Source organism: Bombyx mori, chromosome 15, assembly GCF_030269925.1.
Source record: "Bombyx mori chromosome 15, ASM3026992v2".
NCBI lineage: Eukaryota > Metazoa > Arthropoda > Insecta > Lepidoptera > Bombycidae > Bombyx > Bombyx mori.
In genome coordinates, this window is record NC_085121.1 from 5873609 (window position 1) to 5894153 (window position 20545).

General features: G+C 36.5%; 2 protein-coding genes and 1 long non-coding RNA gene across 4 annotated transcripts in view; 2 read left to right on the plus strand and 1 right to left on the minus strand.

The window, feature by feature from the left end:
* LOC119629658 (uncharacterized) overlaps positions 1-20545 on the plus strand; it is a 378532-nt gene that overhangs the window by 156076 nt on the left and 201911 nt on the right. The window lies entirely within an intron of this gene.
* LOC101746993 (dynein axonemal light chain 1) lies at positions 601-5605 on the plus strand. 2 transcript variants are annotated; one of them, XM_038016144.2, is made up of 5 exons: positions 601-1040; positions 2543-2724; positions 4152-4263; positions 4742-4888; positions 5366-5605. In XM_038016144.2, the coding sequence occupies exons 2-5, from the start codon at positions 2570-2572 to the stop codon at positions 5507-5509; spliced, it is 558 nt and encodes a 185-aa protein (XP_037872072.1). In that variant the 5' UTR covers positions 601-1040; positions 2543-2569; the 3' UTR covers positions 5510-5605. The 2 variants fall into 2 exon arrangements, with proteins under 2 accessions (XP_037872072.1, XP_021205154.1); XM_021349479.3 differs by lacking the exon at positions 601-1040 and adding an exon at positions 2412-2472.
* LOC134200284 (uncharacterized) lies at positions 13665-16339 on the minus strand. The gene is made up of 2 exons (XR_009975109.1): positions 16120-16339; positions 13665-14092 (listed from the first exon to the last, which is right to left on the minus strand). It is a non-coding gene; the product is annotated as an uncharacterized LOC134200284 (long non-coding RNA).

A 20545-nucleotide genomic window follows, 5' to 3' on the forward strand; every position in this document is an offset into this window, starting at 1 on the left:
CTCTGACTCAATAAACTCAATGGCTTTTGTTTTATGCGTATGATGATCTTTTAACGAAAATTAGAAAAATAATAATATAAAAATATTAACAAAAGAGATAAAAAAAATATCATTTAAGTGAAAATAGAAGTTCATTAAAATAATAATAGTCAAAACTATCTTTATAATTTTCTTTTTTTAGTAATCTGACACAAATAAAAGGATTGATGTGCGCGTATTATGATTTTTAAACTTGATTTTTTTATTAAAGATCCAAGCGAAGCTGGAGCGTGCCGCCAGTATTATTATATACTGCAATTTCCAAAATATATATTGAACATGATCCAATACATTTTATTTAACTGAAAGCTTAGATGAGCGAAAATGGTGTTTAAATTATATCGAATCAACTATTTTTTATTTTATTTGTCAGTATCATAATTGACTTCATAAGTCATAAGGTGTATTTAGAGTCAGGGTCTAGTTATAAAATTTAGATTAATTTCAATTCTTACTTTGTTATTTAAATAATCAGATGGAGCGGAATTGAATGAATGCGATGAAACTGAATTAATGGAAGTGGAAAGAGTTATCATTTCAAAAATAATACCTACCTATTCATTATTTTTAAATGGCGCAGATTTTTTTAAAATGTGAATTATTATTTCAATTGCTTTTTCTTGAATTTTTGTGAGTTGTGGTTATGAGCGAACTAGAATTATTTAAAAGATGTAATATTTACTAAATCTTTTTAGTATTTTATTCAGGTTCAAAATACATAAGCAAACAATATTGTTCAACTATTTTACAAAGCTTATTAACTTTACTACACTATTTTAAACATAGCACGTGCAATAAACGCGAATTTTCGTGATATCACGTGTCGACACGTGCCGGGTCGAATTACTGCTTTATACTGTTTATTTTATGGGGTAGAATAAATATTTGTAACTTAAAAGGCTATGTTTATAAGTGGTAATCCCTTTATGAGCTATTAGTGTTTACATTGTATGTGACTAGGATTGTTGATTATTTAAGCAACAAACAGATGAATTCAAACGGTATGTGGAACATCAAATAATGTATTTATTCCAATTGAAATGCTAGTTTAGTTTTCAGAATTTGTTTCAATCGGAAATGCATAACAATATTATGTATGAGATAATACAAAATGTAAAAATTATTTTAATTATGTTATAAATATTCAATCTAAGAATTTATCTACCTATGTGTTTCAGAATTAAAATAAATTTACTAATGCTTAATTAACATAGATTATATGTAGCTATTTTTCATAAACCAGCATAAATAACGAACTTACTGCTTAATCACTTTTATGCGGTTCCCGAAGCAAACATGAGAACGAAAATCGCTGATCCGCCGTTCGTCATACTTATTATTCAGTAAGCATACAACTTTACACACAATACATGTCCCAAGCATCAGAAGGCAGGTCCGATGTGATTAAAGGAATCCAACCGGCACGACCTTGCAAACCCGATTAGAATTGCTTTTTTTCTATTCTATTCTATTATTTTAAAAGGTGATACACCTAACACATTATATCACTGCAAATCTTTAGACAAGATTGCATTATAACATAAAAGTTTTTATTTATTTTTATTCTGGGGTGTCCATGCAGAGAGAAAATTCTAGACTTTTTGGATTCAATGATAATTTATCCTAGTTACATTGCTATGGTGAATGTTACTGTAATAACTATTCTCTGGCAACAGTTTTCATGCTAATCATTAGTTAGTTCTATATTTTTTTCAAACATAAACCTAATTTAATGTTCTACATTTGTGTCCGGAACAATCTAAATTAATAGGTTTCAAGTCAATTGACTTGAAATTTCAATGGGACATTTTAAGGAGTTTGCGAGGTTTGCATATCAAAAATTGTATAAAATTTTGAAGAAATGTTTCTTACTTATAATATTTCACAAAATCAGCATAAATTAAAACTAAATTGAAAGCCATATCAGCACATACACTTAACTCAACAACATATTATCCCACTAATAAGCTCGGTGCACAGATAACTATCAGGAGTAATCAAAAATAATAGTAGTAAAATAAAAGAGATAACTTAAAGAGTAGATACTATCATAAAAAGAAGAAAAAAAAACATTGTAAACCTGAAAAACTTTTAGATAATTTATATCATCTTGTAACAATTAGGATTTTACAGACACGAGATTTCTTTTTTTTTTTTTTTTTTTTTTTATTGCCCTTGTAGGCAGACGAGCATACGGCCCACCTGATGGTGAGTGGTTACCGTCGCCCATGGACTTCAGCAATGCCAGGGGCAGAGCCAAGCCGCTGCCTACAAACTTCGACTAGTTTTCTATTTCATTACCATTGAGGTCACAGTAAAGCTTAACCGGGTTTGCTTAGTTAAAAAAGTTATCCAAACAAAAAGATTATTCGTAATTTCAAACCGAAAACGTCAAATATCATCATCAATCAATTGATTTGTTATTTAACTGACGTAAGCAATCGATTGTAATACATGAATTAAAATCATCACATTCATTATATAAAGTATATTTTCTTTTTAGTAGTAAAAAGGCATTTACTTTCGAACAATGGCTTTGAAACCTACTACCTGCAAAGAAGCAATAGCTCGTTGGGAAAAACAAAAGGGCGAATCAGCAGCAGATGCGAAAGTTATAGAACTTCAATTTCAGTGGCCTCCAATTGAGAAAATGGATGGCGCGCTTTCCACTCTAGTGAGTTGCGAGTAAGTAAGATGAGATCGATCAATGATTTTCCATGCATATAGGTATCATCGTTGTTATTATTAAGTGAATGTGTTGCATAATCATCATATTTTGCATAAATTCCTTGAATATTCTGGTCATATAATTTGAAGGTTGACGTAGATATACTACATTTACTACCGTAAAATATTGACATCCCTTTTTTAGTATGACTTTGACCACTCCCTTTAAGTTGCGGCTGTGTGATATACTATCCCATACTACTGAACCCATTATACAACTCTACTTTCACCCGAGCATTCGATTCAGCCCTGTGCCATTAGTTTAAATAATATGCTTTTTTTAAATATCCGTTCGCAAGAACTAGACTTTGTATGTAGAATAAATACACAATTACAAAAGCGAAATAAAAATGATAATTTTTTTCTTTTTCTTTTTAAAGTAATTATTTTGGTAATCCCGATCAGAATATACCATTACCGATCAGAATATACCAATCTAATAAAATTTGTAGTATTCTCATCGATTCATGATACGTATGCAAATTATTCTCAAGTTAATGGGAAGTCTCGAAGTTGACAAAATTTGAACTAGATCGGTTGTCGACGAATGCCACGGGCCTACCCCAAATCATGTCACGCTCGAAGATTCAAATTCACAAGTCGAATCAAAATTTTGTTGAAATTACATTAATGAAGTGTTTTAGACGATTATTTATTTAATTAGAATAACCTGTTTACATCGGTTGTGTCATGTGTTAAAAAAAGTATTACGCGCAAACAATTCAGATGAATGCTAACGAATGGCCATTACGTTTTCAATTTATATTTTTTTTTTTATCTCGACAACCTTAGGGCTGGGACATTTAAATCCAATGTTATTTGCTTGACTTTAATTTCGTTGAAACTTTTTATGTTTATTATTGGCCTTACCAAAGTAGATAAGGTTACTGGCGGTAGGACTCCTAGTGAATCGACACGGATAGGTATCACAACCCTGCCTATTTCAACCATAAAGCAGTAATGCATTTCAGCTTGAAGGGTGGGCATCCATTGTAAGTCTACTGAGACCGTAGAACTCATATCTCAAGGTAGATGGCGGCGTTTGGGTTATAGATGTCTATGGGCTCCGGTAGCCACTTAACATCAAGTGGGCTATGAGCGGTGACGCGTTTCACGCAGAGCTCATGTTTCCTCTACGCCTAGTGATAACCGTAGTGAAACAAAGCGAGATTACCTAGTCGTCCTAGTCTGTAATAAAGCTATGCGTTCCGATTTGAAGGGTGGGACAGCTGTAGGCTTATTGCAATTGACACTTCGACCTCGTGTGACAAGATGTGTGAAGGCACCTATGTTATGGTGTATATGAGTGGGTCGTTAGTTCATCCAAGAAATTTAATACAATAAAATAGTATATTAAACTGAAACGAGCATTTTTATTGTCCTAGAAAATTAAGCTTATCGTCCAATATGATCGATAAAATAGCCGGGATTGCGGGAATGAGAAATCTTAAGATATTGTCTCTTGGAAGAAACTACATAAAGTCATTGTCAGGCGTGGTAAGAAAAAATAAGTGTACTGTAATTAAAATATGCTTAAAGAGATCTAAGTGTTCACAATATATTTAAGAAATATTTGGTGTAGAACTCTCAATTTATTTGTACAAAATACGAATGATATAAACTCCAAATTTTTTTCGGATTTAAAAGTAGCCTTTTCGCCAACAACTTATAAAAGATCTCATTGCCAGAATTCGATCCATCGATCCGTCGTTGGGCGAAAGAACGAATCAACAAACACCTACGAATTTATTCTCGTTTACATATTTTGACGAAATTAATATCATCCATCCCTCCTAATTTATTTTCTATCTCTATCACTGTATTTGTTTTAATTTGAATACGTCGTAATAGCGATAAATGTATATTTAGCAAATGCCATGCTACACATATTATCCGTGGCGCTCTGTAGTTGACCAGCATAAAGTTGCTGAAAAAGCATTAAATACATACCTATTCAATTTACATACATGTCAAGGAAACTGTGGCAGATAGCCTTGAAGAGCTATGGATCAGCTACAATCCCATCGACAAGCTGAAAGGTATTGGAGCACTAAAGAATCTCCGCGTCCTATATATGGCCAATAACGCTGTCAAGGAATGGGTGGAATTCAACAGATTACAGGTTAAAAACAATATTTTCACTTTTTTAAATTTGTATGTTGTGTTTATCGATACTTTAATATTATAAATATGAAAGCATGTTTGTTTGTCCTTGTTTCATGCTGAAACAAAGCAATGGATTGACATGATTTTTTAAAGTGATAGTATTAGATCAGGAGAGTGACATAGGCTACCTTTTATTCCGAAAAAAAACACCACTTAATTCTTCAGATAACAGCTAGTTATTACTTAAACAATTATTTTTACAAAACTTATTATTGCCGTAGATTATCGTAGTTCATAGATATTAAAGCATGAATGCAGCCGCTTACTTTGAAATATCATGTCCAAGTCTTAGTTTCAAAGCAATATGGCCTATTCTATCTTTCAGTCAGGTCAGTTTCACGGCAGATCAGCAAATATCCCTTCGCAAGTACAAGGCTGCGACGAGTAGAGAACCAGTATTATATGATTTAAATGCCAAATCTTCTGTTAACAGGAGTGTCCGGCGCTACGAGACTTAGTATTTACTGGCAATCCCATATGCGAAAATCAACCGGACATCGATACATGGCGCGCTCAGGCAGCGAACAGATTGCAACAAATTATAAAACTTGACGGCATACCGATTCTTAGAGATTAAATATTTAAAATGTAGACAAATTAAAATTTACATAATTTAATTTTAGAATTATAATATTCGTTATACACATGCCATTACATGTCAATTACAGAACTATTTCGTGTCGAATTACTTTACCTCGAAATTCCGACTTTTAATAGAGATTGCGTGACACATTCCCAGAGAAAAGCTGATTGAGGACCACTAGTTTAGGCAAGGAATTGAAATGACGATAATAATAGAAGCTAATAGCGTGGCCACATCGCAACGCGCGGTTGAGTCGTCTTGACATTTTTGACAGATTACACTAATAACTACAGCGCACGCCATCTATCTATTAAAATAACGCAATAGCTAAACATAACATTGAAAAGATTGAATTTTGAATTGAAAGACAGATGAGGTTGATGTACTCCTCCTCGCGTCGTTTCCTCACTGCTGAGGGTCGTGACCATTATAATTCTACATGAATTTACTCCTTGTGATGTCCCGCCAGCGCCTCCGATCATTGGCCGCATGAAGGGCGTCGTGGAATGGGATCTCTAGTGTGGTGCGGATTTGGTCGAACCACCTTGTCGGACTGCGCCCGCGCGGTCTCTTTCCCTCGATCTTCCCTGTCACGAATAGTCTTTCTAAGCTATCCGGTGTTTTCCGAGCAATATGACCGAAGTAATCGAGTGCGCGGCGAAGGCAGAGTGTGGACAGTCTAGTCTTAATCTGCAGTTGATCTAAGATAGACTGATTGCTTCTCTTCGCTGTCCAAGGTATCCGGAGCATTCTTCTCCAGCACCACATCTCAAAAGCATCCACGCGTTTGCGATCAGCCGCTTTAAGGGTCCAGGACGTTGATGAACAGATTACATTAAAAATGTACCTATTTGATCGGTGACGCGATAAGATGGATTATAAAGTGTAAAACCATTAATCCGAAGCTACGGGTATCCTAGATTTCTGATACTGCAGAAGCCATAACAGAATCTTAGCTACGATTGACACTCTCCTATTACCATTGTTCATGCTTATGTTACCCTCACCTATTTTCCAATTTAACTGACTGATATAGTATTCTGCCTATTGCTAAGGTAGGCTGAGGATTCGCAGTGCTGATGGCGTAAAAGAAATAAAATCCGGTGAAGGTCTAAAACTCCGAGGAGATACCAAAATTTCTAAAGAATTACGTACTTCAGACGAACGACTTCTACTTCTGCTTCGTTTAGTGATTACCGGGGCCCACAGACATCTACAATGTAGTAAATTGCGCCACCCACCTCGAGACACGAGCTCCAAGGTCTCAGCTTTTACAGTAGACCGGCTGCCCCACCATTCAAACCGAAACGCATTACTGCTTCACGGCAGAAATAGGCCAAGTGGTGGTACCTACCCGTGCGAACTCACAAGAGGTCCAGTAATTACGCAAATTATAATTTTGCGAGTTTGATCTTTATTACATGATGTTATTCCTTCACTGTGGAAGTCAATCGTTAACATTTGTTAAGTACGTATTTCATTAATTTATTAAAGCTGTAAAAAAATATCGTAATATTTGCGATTTTTTACTATATAGTTATTTAGATAAAGCTAAAATAGCGTGTACTCAGGTTGTTTATTACTCTAAACGGAAATGCTAAGTGTACAAAAACTGTAATTGTAGATATTGCGAGCGGGTCAATAAAATGTTCCCCGGAGTGCTGACATTAAAAAGCTGAATTTCCGGTCGCAAATCGGCCAAATCTTTAAATGGAAGTATCTCTATTGTGCGTCCGGCTTTATGATTCGTCATACGTCTCGAACCCGACGTAATAGCCTGCTTAATTCACGCCAAAAGGAAATACGAATTGGCTGGGGGAGTACATCGCCTGCGGAAAAATCCCTCTCTCGTACCCAGATAGATCTCTATTGTGTTACCACTAATAAAATTTAATGATGTAAACAGATAAAGTTAATCCATTTCTGAATCGTGAGAGGAGAACAATAATAAAATTTAAAGGACAGTCAAATTGAAGTGGTGAATTTTATTTTATTTAATGTATCTTTTATATTACATCTATAACTCTTTGTTTTACTTTTTAATATCTTGAATTACATTTATAGACTTGCAGACGGTGATTTTTGTTTATTTAAAAATATGACGTATCTGGTAGTAAAAGCTACACGCTTCCAAAGACACCATAAGATTTAATATTTTTAAGAAATTCTCAGTGCCTTTCCCTCGTGGTTACATGAAAATCGTCTGTATACCATTGTTGTGCGATGCGACTCTTGTCAAATTGTCAATTATTCTATCTTACATTCATAATAATTTAATTTTGTCATTGTTTTGTATTCGCAAGACACAGACTCACCAATGTGTTGTTTTTCTGGCAAATTAAGTAACAATAACGATATAACAAATAAATTATAAAAAAATAAAACATAGAAATAAGAAATAATCAAGTCAGATTAAATCTTACTTAACTTAACCATCTGAGTTTCACCAGTTCCTATTCTCCAAAGAAAAAAAAAATCCCAAGATTTTGAAATCAGACAGACGTAAAATGTGTATGAGGTATAGGTACGGTAGGCAGCGGCTTGGCTTTGCCCCGGGAATTGCTGAAGTCCGTGGGTGACGGTAACCACTAACCATCAGGTGGGCCGTATGCTCGTCTACCTACAGTGGCAGTAAAAAAAGGTAATAAGAAGTATCTCACTTCTAACGTCGCCATACGGAGCCTCACCTGCTACATAAAAATTATTTGAGTCCTACTGCACACCCGATCATTATATATCTCATATTAAAAGCCCATGATTGTTCAGCCAAACAGAAGTAACTTCGTTAATGGTAATAAAGCTCACACCTTCCCCACGCGCTACGAAATAAGCGTGTTCCCTCGTTATACCAACAAAAGCCGCCCAGCGACAATCCAGTCCATCATTATTTAATTATTAACACTACAATCGACCTAATTTTGATTTGTATTTGACATTTCGATTACGCACCAATGCCACATAGCCGCCGGCGGACAGCCATTTTGTGACATCTGTCCTCAAACGTGTTACGAACTATAAAATTCAATTTCCTCAACCGGCTAGCTCGGCACATTTATTATTCATAGATCGGTACTTTTATACCCGGCCACTAAGAGATGTGATCTTTTACATGAGGGAATATCAAAAAATACGACGTTGATAAAATATCACCGAATCTAACGGACATGAATTTAATATGCTATCATGAAAATCCAATTTGTAAAGGGATTCGTAAAAGCATAACGCGTCTTTGAAATAGCCGTTCAGTCGCGTGACAAATCATTTTCCGTCTTATTGGAATTGAATTATCAATGTCGTTATGAAATTTTGACTACAGTATCATTGCACGCGAACGATTTTTGCGGCGGTACTGAATTTTTAGTACTCCGGTAATCAAGTAGAGGTCAGAACATTTTGTTCTTCACCCTGTTGAATGAGCACAACAAAGTAATGTCTGTATTAAGCCTTTACTTTAAAGGCCTAATAGTATGTCTTTAAAATCTGAATACACTTTATATAATTCAATGAAAACATAAATACTAAAATTGATTTTTTCGGTTTTCGCGATTGGTCAGCAAAACATGACAATAGTTAGTTCTTTAAATGTCGTCCAATAGCAGCTTAGTGATCACGATAACCATAAATTATTCGAAACAACCAAAATAATAAAATTAAAATAATAAAAGCGAGATTAAGCAGTAAAAGTAGTTTTAATTATGCTAAAAAGGAAATAGATTACTTAAGCAGGACATAGTCCGCAATAGTTGAGTCATACGACTTGACAAAGCTGGCTAGAGATCTTTAATGGCTAATTTTCTAGCTCGAGAGATGTAGTCCCAGCAAATGGCCGCGCTTACGCCACTCAAAGGCGGAGAAAATGGCTTAAGTGCTTTCTCTATTATGTTTGAGGTCGTTCATGAAAAGGATAATTTTCAACTCTCCAGCGCCCTTGCTTCCAGCGGATGTAAGCAACACAGGGACACTTTATATTTTTTTAACATAATATTATCTATTAATTGAATATAAATATTAGTAATTAAAGTTTAGAATTAAATTGCTTTTAATTATTGTATGCAAAGCACTATAGTTCATGTATAACGACGTATTAAGATTCGACCAATCTAGTTTATTTCTGTACGTTGTGTTCGTAATTTTTTAAGTTAAATTATATAATTATTCTTTAGAAAATCCACGGGATAATGTACATAATAGGTGAATATGACATCAGAGCATAACCGGATTTCACTGGTAAAAATATAGTATATATGTACCTATATATTGAAGTATTGTATTTATCCGAATTTGATTAGTAACACACAGATTGCAGTAAATTTATTGGAGCTAGATTTATTTTAGTATTAATTTCAACAATTAGCTAACCTAATTCAAAGCAAAAACCATTATAAATCTGCTAAGTAAAAAATGGTACACAGCATTAACATAAATTCAAGCATTTAAATCGATTTTAAGTATTAGTATCTATACTTTAAATTACCATTTTTACTTTCAAAATTATTATCATACTATTTTACTTTTATTATATATTAGTAAACAACTTTTAAATTTATCTTTTTCTTTGAATCCGAATATGAAATCGTGAAAAGCGTGCCGCGACATAAAAAAAAACGTTGAGAATCACTGGATTAAATAAATGATCGTGGATATATCAGAATGAAAATAAGTGATTTTATTAAAATATTTAATCCACGTTAAGACTATCGAAGATCGCGATAATATATTTTTAAGTTGGGTAACCTATTGTCGCTTGGCACGACGCGGCGACGCGGCGAGGGTAGCTAAATAAAGCTTTTCCAACAAACAATAGTTCCGGCCCTTTGTCGCGCTCTACGTTGAGTAAACATTAGTAGTTGAGGGCATTGTGAGGGCCCGCCTCCAGCCGCCTTCGTAGCCGCGGCCTCCTCCAAACTTTACGGCCAGATAACTCCCCACTTACCCCGCATTACCTTTTGTTTGTTTGATATATTTTTCTCTTTATTAAGAAGCTCTTTTCTCTAATTGTAACCGCTCGAAGTTGGAATTCTGAATTTTGTATCGTAATGTCTTTGTGAACATAGCTTTTAATTCATTTTTACCAGACTTCAAGAAATAAAATATCACTACGTAAATAAAACACGACTGCGTCATAAATTACTATTGCCGCATTTACACCTACTTTCCATAAAACCGATAAACCAAATTTAGTTTTCATGTAACGTACCCTTATAGCCGCTTATAATGTAATAAGCTATGATCAATGGAGAATAATCCTATTGTGTTGCGAATAAACACAAAAAACCATATCTAAACCGTTACGTCACGCATTCGCTTACTTTTCACTACCATTAACACATCGGATTGTTTGTTAGAATTGTGATGTAAATTATTACTTAGTGCTTAGTTGGAAGCGAATTCATTCTAACTAAATCTAGATGTACGAATCATTACATTATTTTCTTCGTTTTTACGAGTCTCAGGCTTATAATTGAAACTTTTTACTCTGGCATTAACAATTTTAAATTAAAATTTCACAATAAATGTAACTAATATACTAAGCATCAAAAATCGTAAAATTAATTAAAATGCGATTTTTAAAAATATCCTTAAATTAAATAATAAACCTTAAATTTTATTTTATTTTACCTTAAATTTAAATCATTAGAAATACAAAATAATAGTGTGTTTTCTCTGTTGGCAGTACTGCGTAGTGACTTGAGTTCGAAGCGCCTCGGGGCAATAAATTTAATGAAGCGTGGAGATGGGACCATTTTACTTGTATTATTCGTCTCCTGCGGCCTTAGACTGGAGCGAATGTCCATTAGTTCTATTTTAACATGTTAGCGAGGTTGAAACGTTGTAAATGCGATTTACTGTATAGAGAGGGTGGAAAAGTAGCCAAAGAGAATTGGCTGCGATCGATACCCGAAAGCGATCGGGAACTATTGATAATGTTATAAATGTTGCAACTTATTTGACATTCATAGACTGTTTAAAATTCGCATAGTACTTAATGTAGATTTCGATCAGAAACATTCGAGCCGGGATTAAAACAATGACACCACAATTGAACAAGGGCATTTGTTTGAAATGCCTAATGTATTATACCAACGTTGTAGTATAACAATGAACGCATTACAACGCATTAACGGTTAACTGATGATCAACCAGATCGGCACTAGTCAGACGGCAGCCGCGCGTCAAGTTCGCCGCGATAACATCTTAATCCGAAGTCTGCCGCGCCCCCAAACGTCAGCGCTTTGTGCACGAGGAACTACAATTTTACACGATATGAGTTTTTTCTGCAAATAATGAAAAAATACAATATTTAATTTTTTTACCAATACATTTGAATATCCATGTGATTGAAATTGAGTTGGGACTAATTGATTTTAAACTTTTAAATTGATTTCACTAAAGAATTACGATTAAACTCAACGGTTGTTGCCAAATTTGCATTCCTGGACGAACTTTCTTCGCGTAAATGATTATAGTTCTGATATTACTTTATATTAACAATAAACATTAACACCAAAAGTACCTTTAAGCTTCAACAATGAAATAATATCGTAGGCGCTAAACAGTCGCACGCTCATTACGCGAACATTTGCTACCAACATTAGCATATCAAACGCCTTATCTGATGTAACGGCTGCCCGACTGCACTCCACCACCTCATTCACAATCCAGACGCGGTCGTACTTGTAATCCACCGGTAATTTTTTATAGGTATATGTAATTTGAATTTTTATTATTCATTTACAGTCATTTACAGTTACCTACCTACCTTCGATTTTATTCTAATGCAAGCTGGGACGCCGCCTTGGGTCCTGGAGGCGGAGGCGCTCGCCGCTGACTATCAGTGGCGGGCTGACCTTCGCGCACGGGGCGTGGCGCGTCCCAGCCCCAGTGTCATCGGAGCGCGGAGGACTCAATCTCGACGGTCCGTGTCATGGTCCAAGCGGCTGGCCGATCCTTTAGCTGGTCGTAGGACCGTCGAGGCAATTCGCCCAGTCCTTGTAGATTGGGTGAATCGTGACAGAGGACGCCTCACTTTCCGGGTCACACAGGTGCTCACTGGGCATGGTTGCTTCGTAGAATTCCTGCACCGGATCGGAGCCGAGCCGACGGCAGAGTGCTACCATTGTGGTCGCAACTTGGACACAGCCGAGCACACGTCGTCGTCTGCCCTGCATGGAAGGGGTGGCGCAGCGCCGTGACCTCGTTGCAAAAATAGGCTCAGCGACGATAAGTCGTGGAAGGCGATGTTCGACTTCTGTGAATGCACTATCTCGCAGAAGGAGGTGGCGGGGCGCGTGAGAGACGCACAAGCCCGCCGCCGTCGAGCGATGGAAGGCCGGCTATCCTCGACCCACGCTGGTTCTGACCCAGCGGGGTATAACTCATTCTAACCGGCGCCATCTAGGCGGGCTTCTGATAGCCTACCGACCGAGAGGGCCGGTATTCATGGCGCCAACGACCGCCGGTCCGGCGTACCGAGGGGGAGGGTGATGGGACAGATGTGCTTCACATTAAGCGTTTCACTTTCCACCCTTTGCTCTTTCCAGGAGCTCTGGCTCTTGTGAGGTTCGGACGTGGGTTGTTGAGCAACAGAAGGTTTTAGTCAGTTCGACTCCGACATGCCCCGCTCCCCATCCCCATTGTAGGGTAAATGTCCGGCGATTTCATCTTGATCAAAAAAAAATTACAAGCCTAAGCAATCAACAAACATGTTATCCAAACAAAAAAAACATTTAATACGATCCGTTTCTTGTTCTGTAGGTATATTCTTGCGTTGTTTTTTTTTTGAACAAAAAAAGATATACTCCTTGAATCCGTCCCTGCTAAAACCTTGTTAATCTACACATAAGAGACAATAACACGATTATTAGTGAAATAAAATAACCAGTAATAAGAGCATCGCGCAAAGGATTTTGCGGCATTTGTCGATCGTTATCATTTTATTCGATGATATCTTTCAATGGGACGCTACAATGTGTATTAAAGTCCAGTGCTGCCGGCTTTAATGATAACAGATAAAATCTGGCAAATGAGTGAGCGAGACTACACAATGAAAAGATCCGTATTTAGGATAGGTATAGGTATGTACTTAAATAAAGTAATTTATCGCATAATTCTCACCTATGCAGCGTATTGCCAAATAAAACCAGACCAAAAACGACTTCTTTTAATCATTATCTTCAAAAATATGACTTCAAAAATATGAATATGACGTATGAAAAAAAAACCGGAAGCATAAAACATGTGATATTTCAATGGACAGCTAGCCTATAAATGACTCAATATTTCCAAATGACTTTTGATCTAAGACAAAAGCTCGTTACATATGATCCTTTTAAGAGGGTAAATAATATATTATATAACAATATAATTTTAAAACTAATAAACACACTTTAATACAGTTCGAATATTTTTTATCCTGTTCTTCTTTTTAATTCACATCTTGTTTCATTAACAACTAGCAAACGCTTTTCGACATCAGGAACAGGTTCAATTTTTTTTTTCATCTGCCTCGGATCAGTCGTACTTAAGTATTTCGACCACAACAAGATTTACGTTTCGTGAACATTGCTCCAGTAGCCGCTGCGAAAAACACCGAAATTAGTTTTACACGCGAATGATAAAGTTTTATGAGTCCGTTACATAACAACAATGGGCGGGGCTCACCCGAGCCCGGCGGTTTAGTGCGTCCGATTTCCATACAAAAACTTCTATTTCCCGAGCTAAATGGCACGTGAGAGGACATAAAACTGCGGGAAAACTACCCGCGCTGCTCTACTTGACTGGGTAAACTAAAATACAACGGGAATGTTTGAGTTTTTTTTTTCTTCAGTTTATCCATTAATAGAATAAAATTTATTCCTGTAGGTACCGTTCGTCGTATCGTGACGTTTTACACCTAAAAGTGGTACATAAAGTTTAATTGCCTAAAAGATATGTACGTACACGAAGCCGGCCTCTTCGTGCTAATAAAACTGATAATGCCTTGTCATCAGCATAGTAGCATCCTCACTAAGATATAAGTCCCTCTTGATTCCTATTTCGACTATTATAGTTAGTAAGAAGTGTTTTGAATCGACAAGGTTTAGACCACAGTGATGCTCACTGCGTTCGCGAAGCAACCACAAAATCTGTACCGCTTTGAAGATGAGGAAAGCATTGAATCTTCAACATTATGTTTCAGTGTGGGCGATGCATTTACTTTGTGATATCTATGCATTCTAGTAATTTAATATGTTAACATTGGGTGGTCTGTGCCATAAAAAACTTTAAGTCTTATTTTATTTTTATTATATACGTATAATCCATTTTATCCATTATGCTTATAAGGCTGTCTGATTTAGAAAATGTTTAGTGTTAACATTTCGTGTTGCCGTCCGAAATATCGGAATCCCCGACACGTCAACCTTTCGGATGATACCACAACACGGATTGGATCTATCTCTCGAGGAAGTGATTTGTCAATGCCGCCCCCTCTCGATTGAATAATTCAAATAATCGAGGTATTTATATGTAAATAGCAGTCCATATCTCCATACGAAAGGGCCGATCGGTACATAAATTTGGCGAAGACGAGAAAACTACGACGCACCACCGATCTGATTTATTCCCTAAGTTTCGGAAAAAAGTGGCGCGCTTCAGGAAATGTTTGTCTAATCGCATTTATTGGCACGACCCGGGATTTTGCGCCCCGTAGCACATAGGGGTGAATTTGTTTTCATTTCGTTTTTTTGAGAAAACAACTTCAGCCTTTGGAGCAATTTACGATTTCGAAACGACGATAACTCAACCGAAGATACTGGCGTTCTACAGGGGTTCTGTTTTGCCGTATCCAAATCGACTTTTACTGCAAAATCTTCAAATTAAAACTGGAAATCTAACTTTATCTACATTTACACATTAGGCAATTTTAGCAATTAGCAGATTTTCGTAGCGGTAGCTATGACAGTATAGACTATTTGACTAAACCAAGATCGCACTAGCAACATTTTTAAGGAAAGTCTACATATATATAAGTACCGAACAACAACATTCAGATTGTCTGTCTTTTGACCACCTTTATTTTTATTGCTTAGATATGTGGACGAGCTCACGGCCCACCTGTTGTTAAATGGTTACTAGAACCCATAGACATCTATAACGGAAATGCCGCCACCCACCTTGAGACAAGAGTTCTAAGGTCTTAGTATAGTTACAACGCCTGCCCCACCGTTCTAACCGAAACGCATTACTGCTTCACGGCAGAAATAAGCGGGTGTTGGTACGTACCCGTGCGGACTCAATAGAGGTCCTACACCCACGACGGAAAAAGAGACCTTAAAATGTTGACTATCACACTTTAAAGTCGATTTCCACAGCTCCTGCACTCCTCTAGCTTAACAAAATCATCAACACTCAACAGCAGCCGGCTCACAGCCCACCAGCATCGGAGCATCAGCAGGTCCATCACAGCCCATCTCGCTACCTCGCTAAGTCTCGACTGCAAACTCCGAGCCGCAGTGCAAACTAATCTCAGCACGACCACTAATTATTTAGTGCTACAACTTTCAATAGAACAGAAGCTATGACGAAATCTGAATTACGCTAATAACATTTTCAAGATAACTTACCATCAGTTCAAAACAACAATCGGACCCTCTCCAACTAGCGGCATCGGTCCACCAAACCCGTTTATGTTTAGTTTCATATTTACAATATTTATTATTTGATTGTATTTACCTATAGTGCTGTAATTATTCCACTCAAATTACGCCCCTAGAATATGTATTTAAAAAAATAATTTCTTACTGCTCACCTACAATCATCAAATAACCTCTGTACGATATTTCATGTTTCTATAGGTATATATAGGTATATTTGATTTGCACATTATTTGTCAGTCAGTCACTGTTAGAGTTTTATTCGAAGAAGATTCGACTCGATCTTATGCCATATGTGGGTCGACGCAGCATATCCTCTTTATCAATTCAGGCCTATCATGCGTCATCTCTGCACTCACAGCCTTCTCTCGCTTATCCTCTGTCACACAGTTCGTCCAAGTCTTATTAGGACGCCTCATACGGTTAGAGTTTTTATTAAGTAGGTAGATAAAAATTAAGCGTTAGGATATGTGTTGTAACCAGCATCATATCTACTCGTAATTCAATGGTTACGAGTCAGATGTCATACCGTTCATCAATTATATGAGTCGCTTGAGTAAGAGAGTGTTAATCGCTATTACGAATACATTTATTAAATAATGCATTAAGCAATTTGAAATCATTGAAACTTAATTGTACCTAGTTGTTGTTTTATGCATTATTCTATACCTACTTATGAAAGTATGCTTAAAACTTCTCTAAAATTACGGAATCACACTCCTTGTAGCTGGCTGGCAGACTGGCATGCTTTTGGTAACAGGATCATCAGGGTATCACCAGAATGTAATATTTTGTGACGATTGATAGGGGGAATTAACAAAAAAATTACCCCCCTGTTAAGATTTAAAGTGCTAAGAAGCGAAATTCATATGTGAATAATAAACTTTAAATCTATCTATATTTATAAAAAAAATTAAAATAACTTTTTACGTTTGATTATTTTGAAATACTTAAATGCAAAAAATTTAAAAATGTGTGACGTCACATCAGAGGGCGTTCTAAAAATGTGACGACAACCTGTGACAAGGACGGGAACAGGGCTTAAAAAGTCCCAAAACTCGTGTGACGTAGTTTATGGATGGCTCCGAAGGTATGCACAGGTCCGCACTATCGTGCTCCCTATTTCTGCCGTAAAGCAGTCAGACAGCTCATGTGTCGCAATTGAAACTTCGATCTCATGTCTATGAAAGCTTGCAAAAGCTGCTTTTGTTTCTTTAAACTCCGAAAACCGCCTGTCATTCCATCTACCAAAGTTTTAAGTATACTGTTGTCTTCCAGCTTCGTGATTTTCCCTGCTTAAGATGTAACAGAACCGTTGTGGGTATCTTTTTTTATGATTGACCTTAAACACTGTTAGACTTATAGTCTTGTTTATCAATGCGGTGTATAACTATTTGAACGTGTTTTTAGAGTCATTGTACTTAAGAAGAAGATTAGAGAAGAGAGAGGGAAGATTAGAGAAGAAAATAGATATTTTATTGCGTAGATGTGTGGACGAGCTCACGTCCCATCTGATGTTAAGTGGTTACCGGAGCCCATACACACTAACAACGATGCCGCCACCCACCTTGAGACAAGAGCTCTAAATCTTACTTTATAGTGCAACGGATGTTGTTCTACTAGCCCTTCAATCTATATGCATTACTGCTTCAAGGCAGTAATAGGCAGGGTGGTGGTACCTCCCCGTCCAAACTCATAAGACGCCCTACCGCCAGTTATTACGCAAATTATAATTTTGCGGGTTTGATTTTTATTAAACAACAATATTCCTTTATCATTATTAGTAAATTGGTACCTGCTGGATTCTAAAACTGGTGCAGGTTTCATTGTTTGATACGAATGCACCGGGTGTCTTATCTTTTACCATAACACAACGTTTATGTATAACAGTGGCATGTAGTGTGGACAGATAGGCCTTCGAAGACTTGAATAACTAACACAGCTCGCGGCCTTCAGAATAAGTGGAAAAATATTTAATTTACACAGAATGCTCCTTGATTAAGTATTAAAAATTACAAATGTTCGTTCACGCATCGCGATTGTATAATTCTCTAGCTAGCTCAACCCTAAAACATGAAATAAAAAGCGTAACAACACATCGGGTTTTTCACAAAATGAAGGAATAAGTGAGCAACAAAACGCACTTTATCAGGTGGCAGCCGCTTTATCCTGCTAATGACCAACCCCTATCGAGTAATAAAAGTCGATATCAACCTCCGAACTCCGACAGAGAATGAAAAGGTCTTGATACTTTATCTTTATATATAAAAATGAATTGCTGTTCGTTAGTCTCGCTAAAACTCGACAACGGCTGGACCGATTTGGCTAATTTTGGTCTTGAATTATTTGTGAAAGTCCAGAGAAGGTTTAAAAGGTAGATAAATATGAAAATTTTGTTTTTCCATGATGTTTCCCCCGTCGGACGGATTTCTTTTCTTTGTTTTAAGTTTATTTTATACAAAAGTTTAGGTCTTTTATAATTTATCGATTGAGGTACTACGAAGTCTGCCGAGTCAGCTAGTTTCATATAAATTGTATAAGGTACATACGATAGTGGCATTATTTTCTTAGTTTTTCGCCAGTTGCATTCTAATTTGAATGTTTCAATCGACTCCGATGCCGTAGAATTAGTTAAAATTAAACACAGATACCTAAACTACATCTAGTTACCTAGCTACCTGTTCTTCATTTCTCTCTTTAGTTGTAAGGGCACGTTGTGCATGGGTGGATTTTACCATCGTGTTTATTGCTGCTATGAAACAATCATTTGCAACAATTTGAAGGGTAGGACACCCGTTTTACCAATGCAAAAGACTTTAGATTGACGTTTCATAGAAGGCGCCATATAATAGTTTTTATTTTCTATTAACATTGATAATCGTTTAAGATCGCCCGGAATAATAACCAACTTTTAATTAATTGTTACTGTTGTATTTTTAGTGTACAACAAATCACAAGTTACGTAGAATAGACAACTCCGAAATACAAAAATCAAGTCATAATACCAGTAGATAAATAATATCTACCAGATTGGGCGATCATACTTACCAGCATATATAACATATTTTTAAAGTATCAAGATTTGTATATTGACGTCATTGCCCAGCGAAGCGCGGTCGAGAATTAGCAGCGGCGAGAAAGAAAAATGATTGTGACAGTCCGGCGAACAACACTAATGGAGTCTGCGTCTGCAAAATGTGCCCACTTAGAGCTATATGTACATATAGTATCATTTATCTTCGAGTATTTGAATGAAAATTAGATTATTTAATGGCGAGAGTTATAGTTCAATTAGCCTAAAATTTATGAAAATACTAGCGACCCGCCCTCGCTTCGCTTCGGTAACATTAAATTTTATTATTGATAGGCGAGTCCCGCCATGTTGTGCGCGGTACGACAATAACTGCGGGTGACGCCGCGGGGCGAAGCTAGTCTAAAAAGCCTACGTTACTCCTTATATCATCAGCTACCTATTAGTGAAAATCTCATCAAAATCGGTCCAGCCGTTCCAGAGATTAGCCGAAACAAACAGACAGACAGACAGACAAAAATTGTAAAAAATGTTATTTTGGTGTATGTACCGTATATATATTCATATGCATGTAGTAAAAAGCGGTTATTTCAATATTACAAACAGACACTCTAATTTTATTTATATGTATAGATTTCCTCTAAAGAAACGTTAGTAATAGAATAAGGAATAGATAATTTGCGATTTTCAAATAACGGTAACGCACCACTAATACTTTTAGCTCATTGATCAAGATAACATCGACGACATTTGAAACTTCTACACAGTTGTTAACGCACTAATCTCTGGTTTAAAATTGATCATTACAGAGAGATATGACTGTAGAAGGGTGACTATCTGATTCATGTATCTAGTCAGATTCAAATCGTTGAAATACAGAGGGCAATTTGAAACAACTCGGCAAGCAATAACGGGCGCCACCCTAACAATATAACACTCCCCTCACAAATTAAGTGTAAAACAAACCTAATGAAATTTAAATATCTCTCTGGCTTCGCAATAACTGCACAAATAAAATCAAGTCGCTAGGGTGAATGTAATCGCTTCTATTGTGCACACATTGTACCGAATTATTCCATTGGTGAGTTTTGCAACCTTATCAAAGAGAAAAGTGTTCATTCACAAGTTATCCTCCTTTTGGTTTACGAGTTGCCGTTTCAACAAGGTTGTGAGGGCTTTGATATTGAACAAGGGGCGGGCTGTACTCGAGACATTAATACCCTCCCGGGGTGAGAGCAAGCCTCGCATTGTTAACATATTAGGGGATAATTCATAACACTTAGCGGATATGGAATTTAATAGTATCTAACGAAATAATATGTGTTCTATTAGATTAAGACAATTTAATTTCCTCCAATTTCTTCA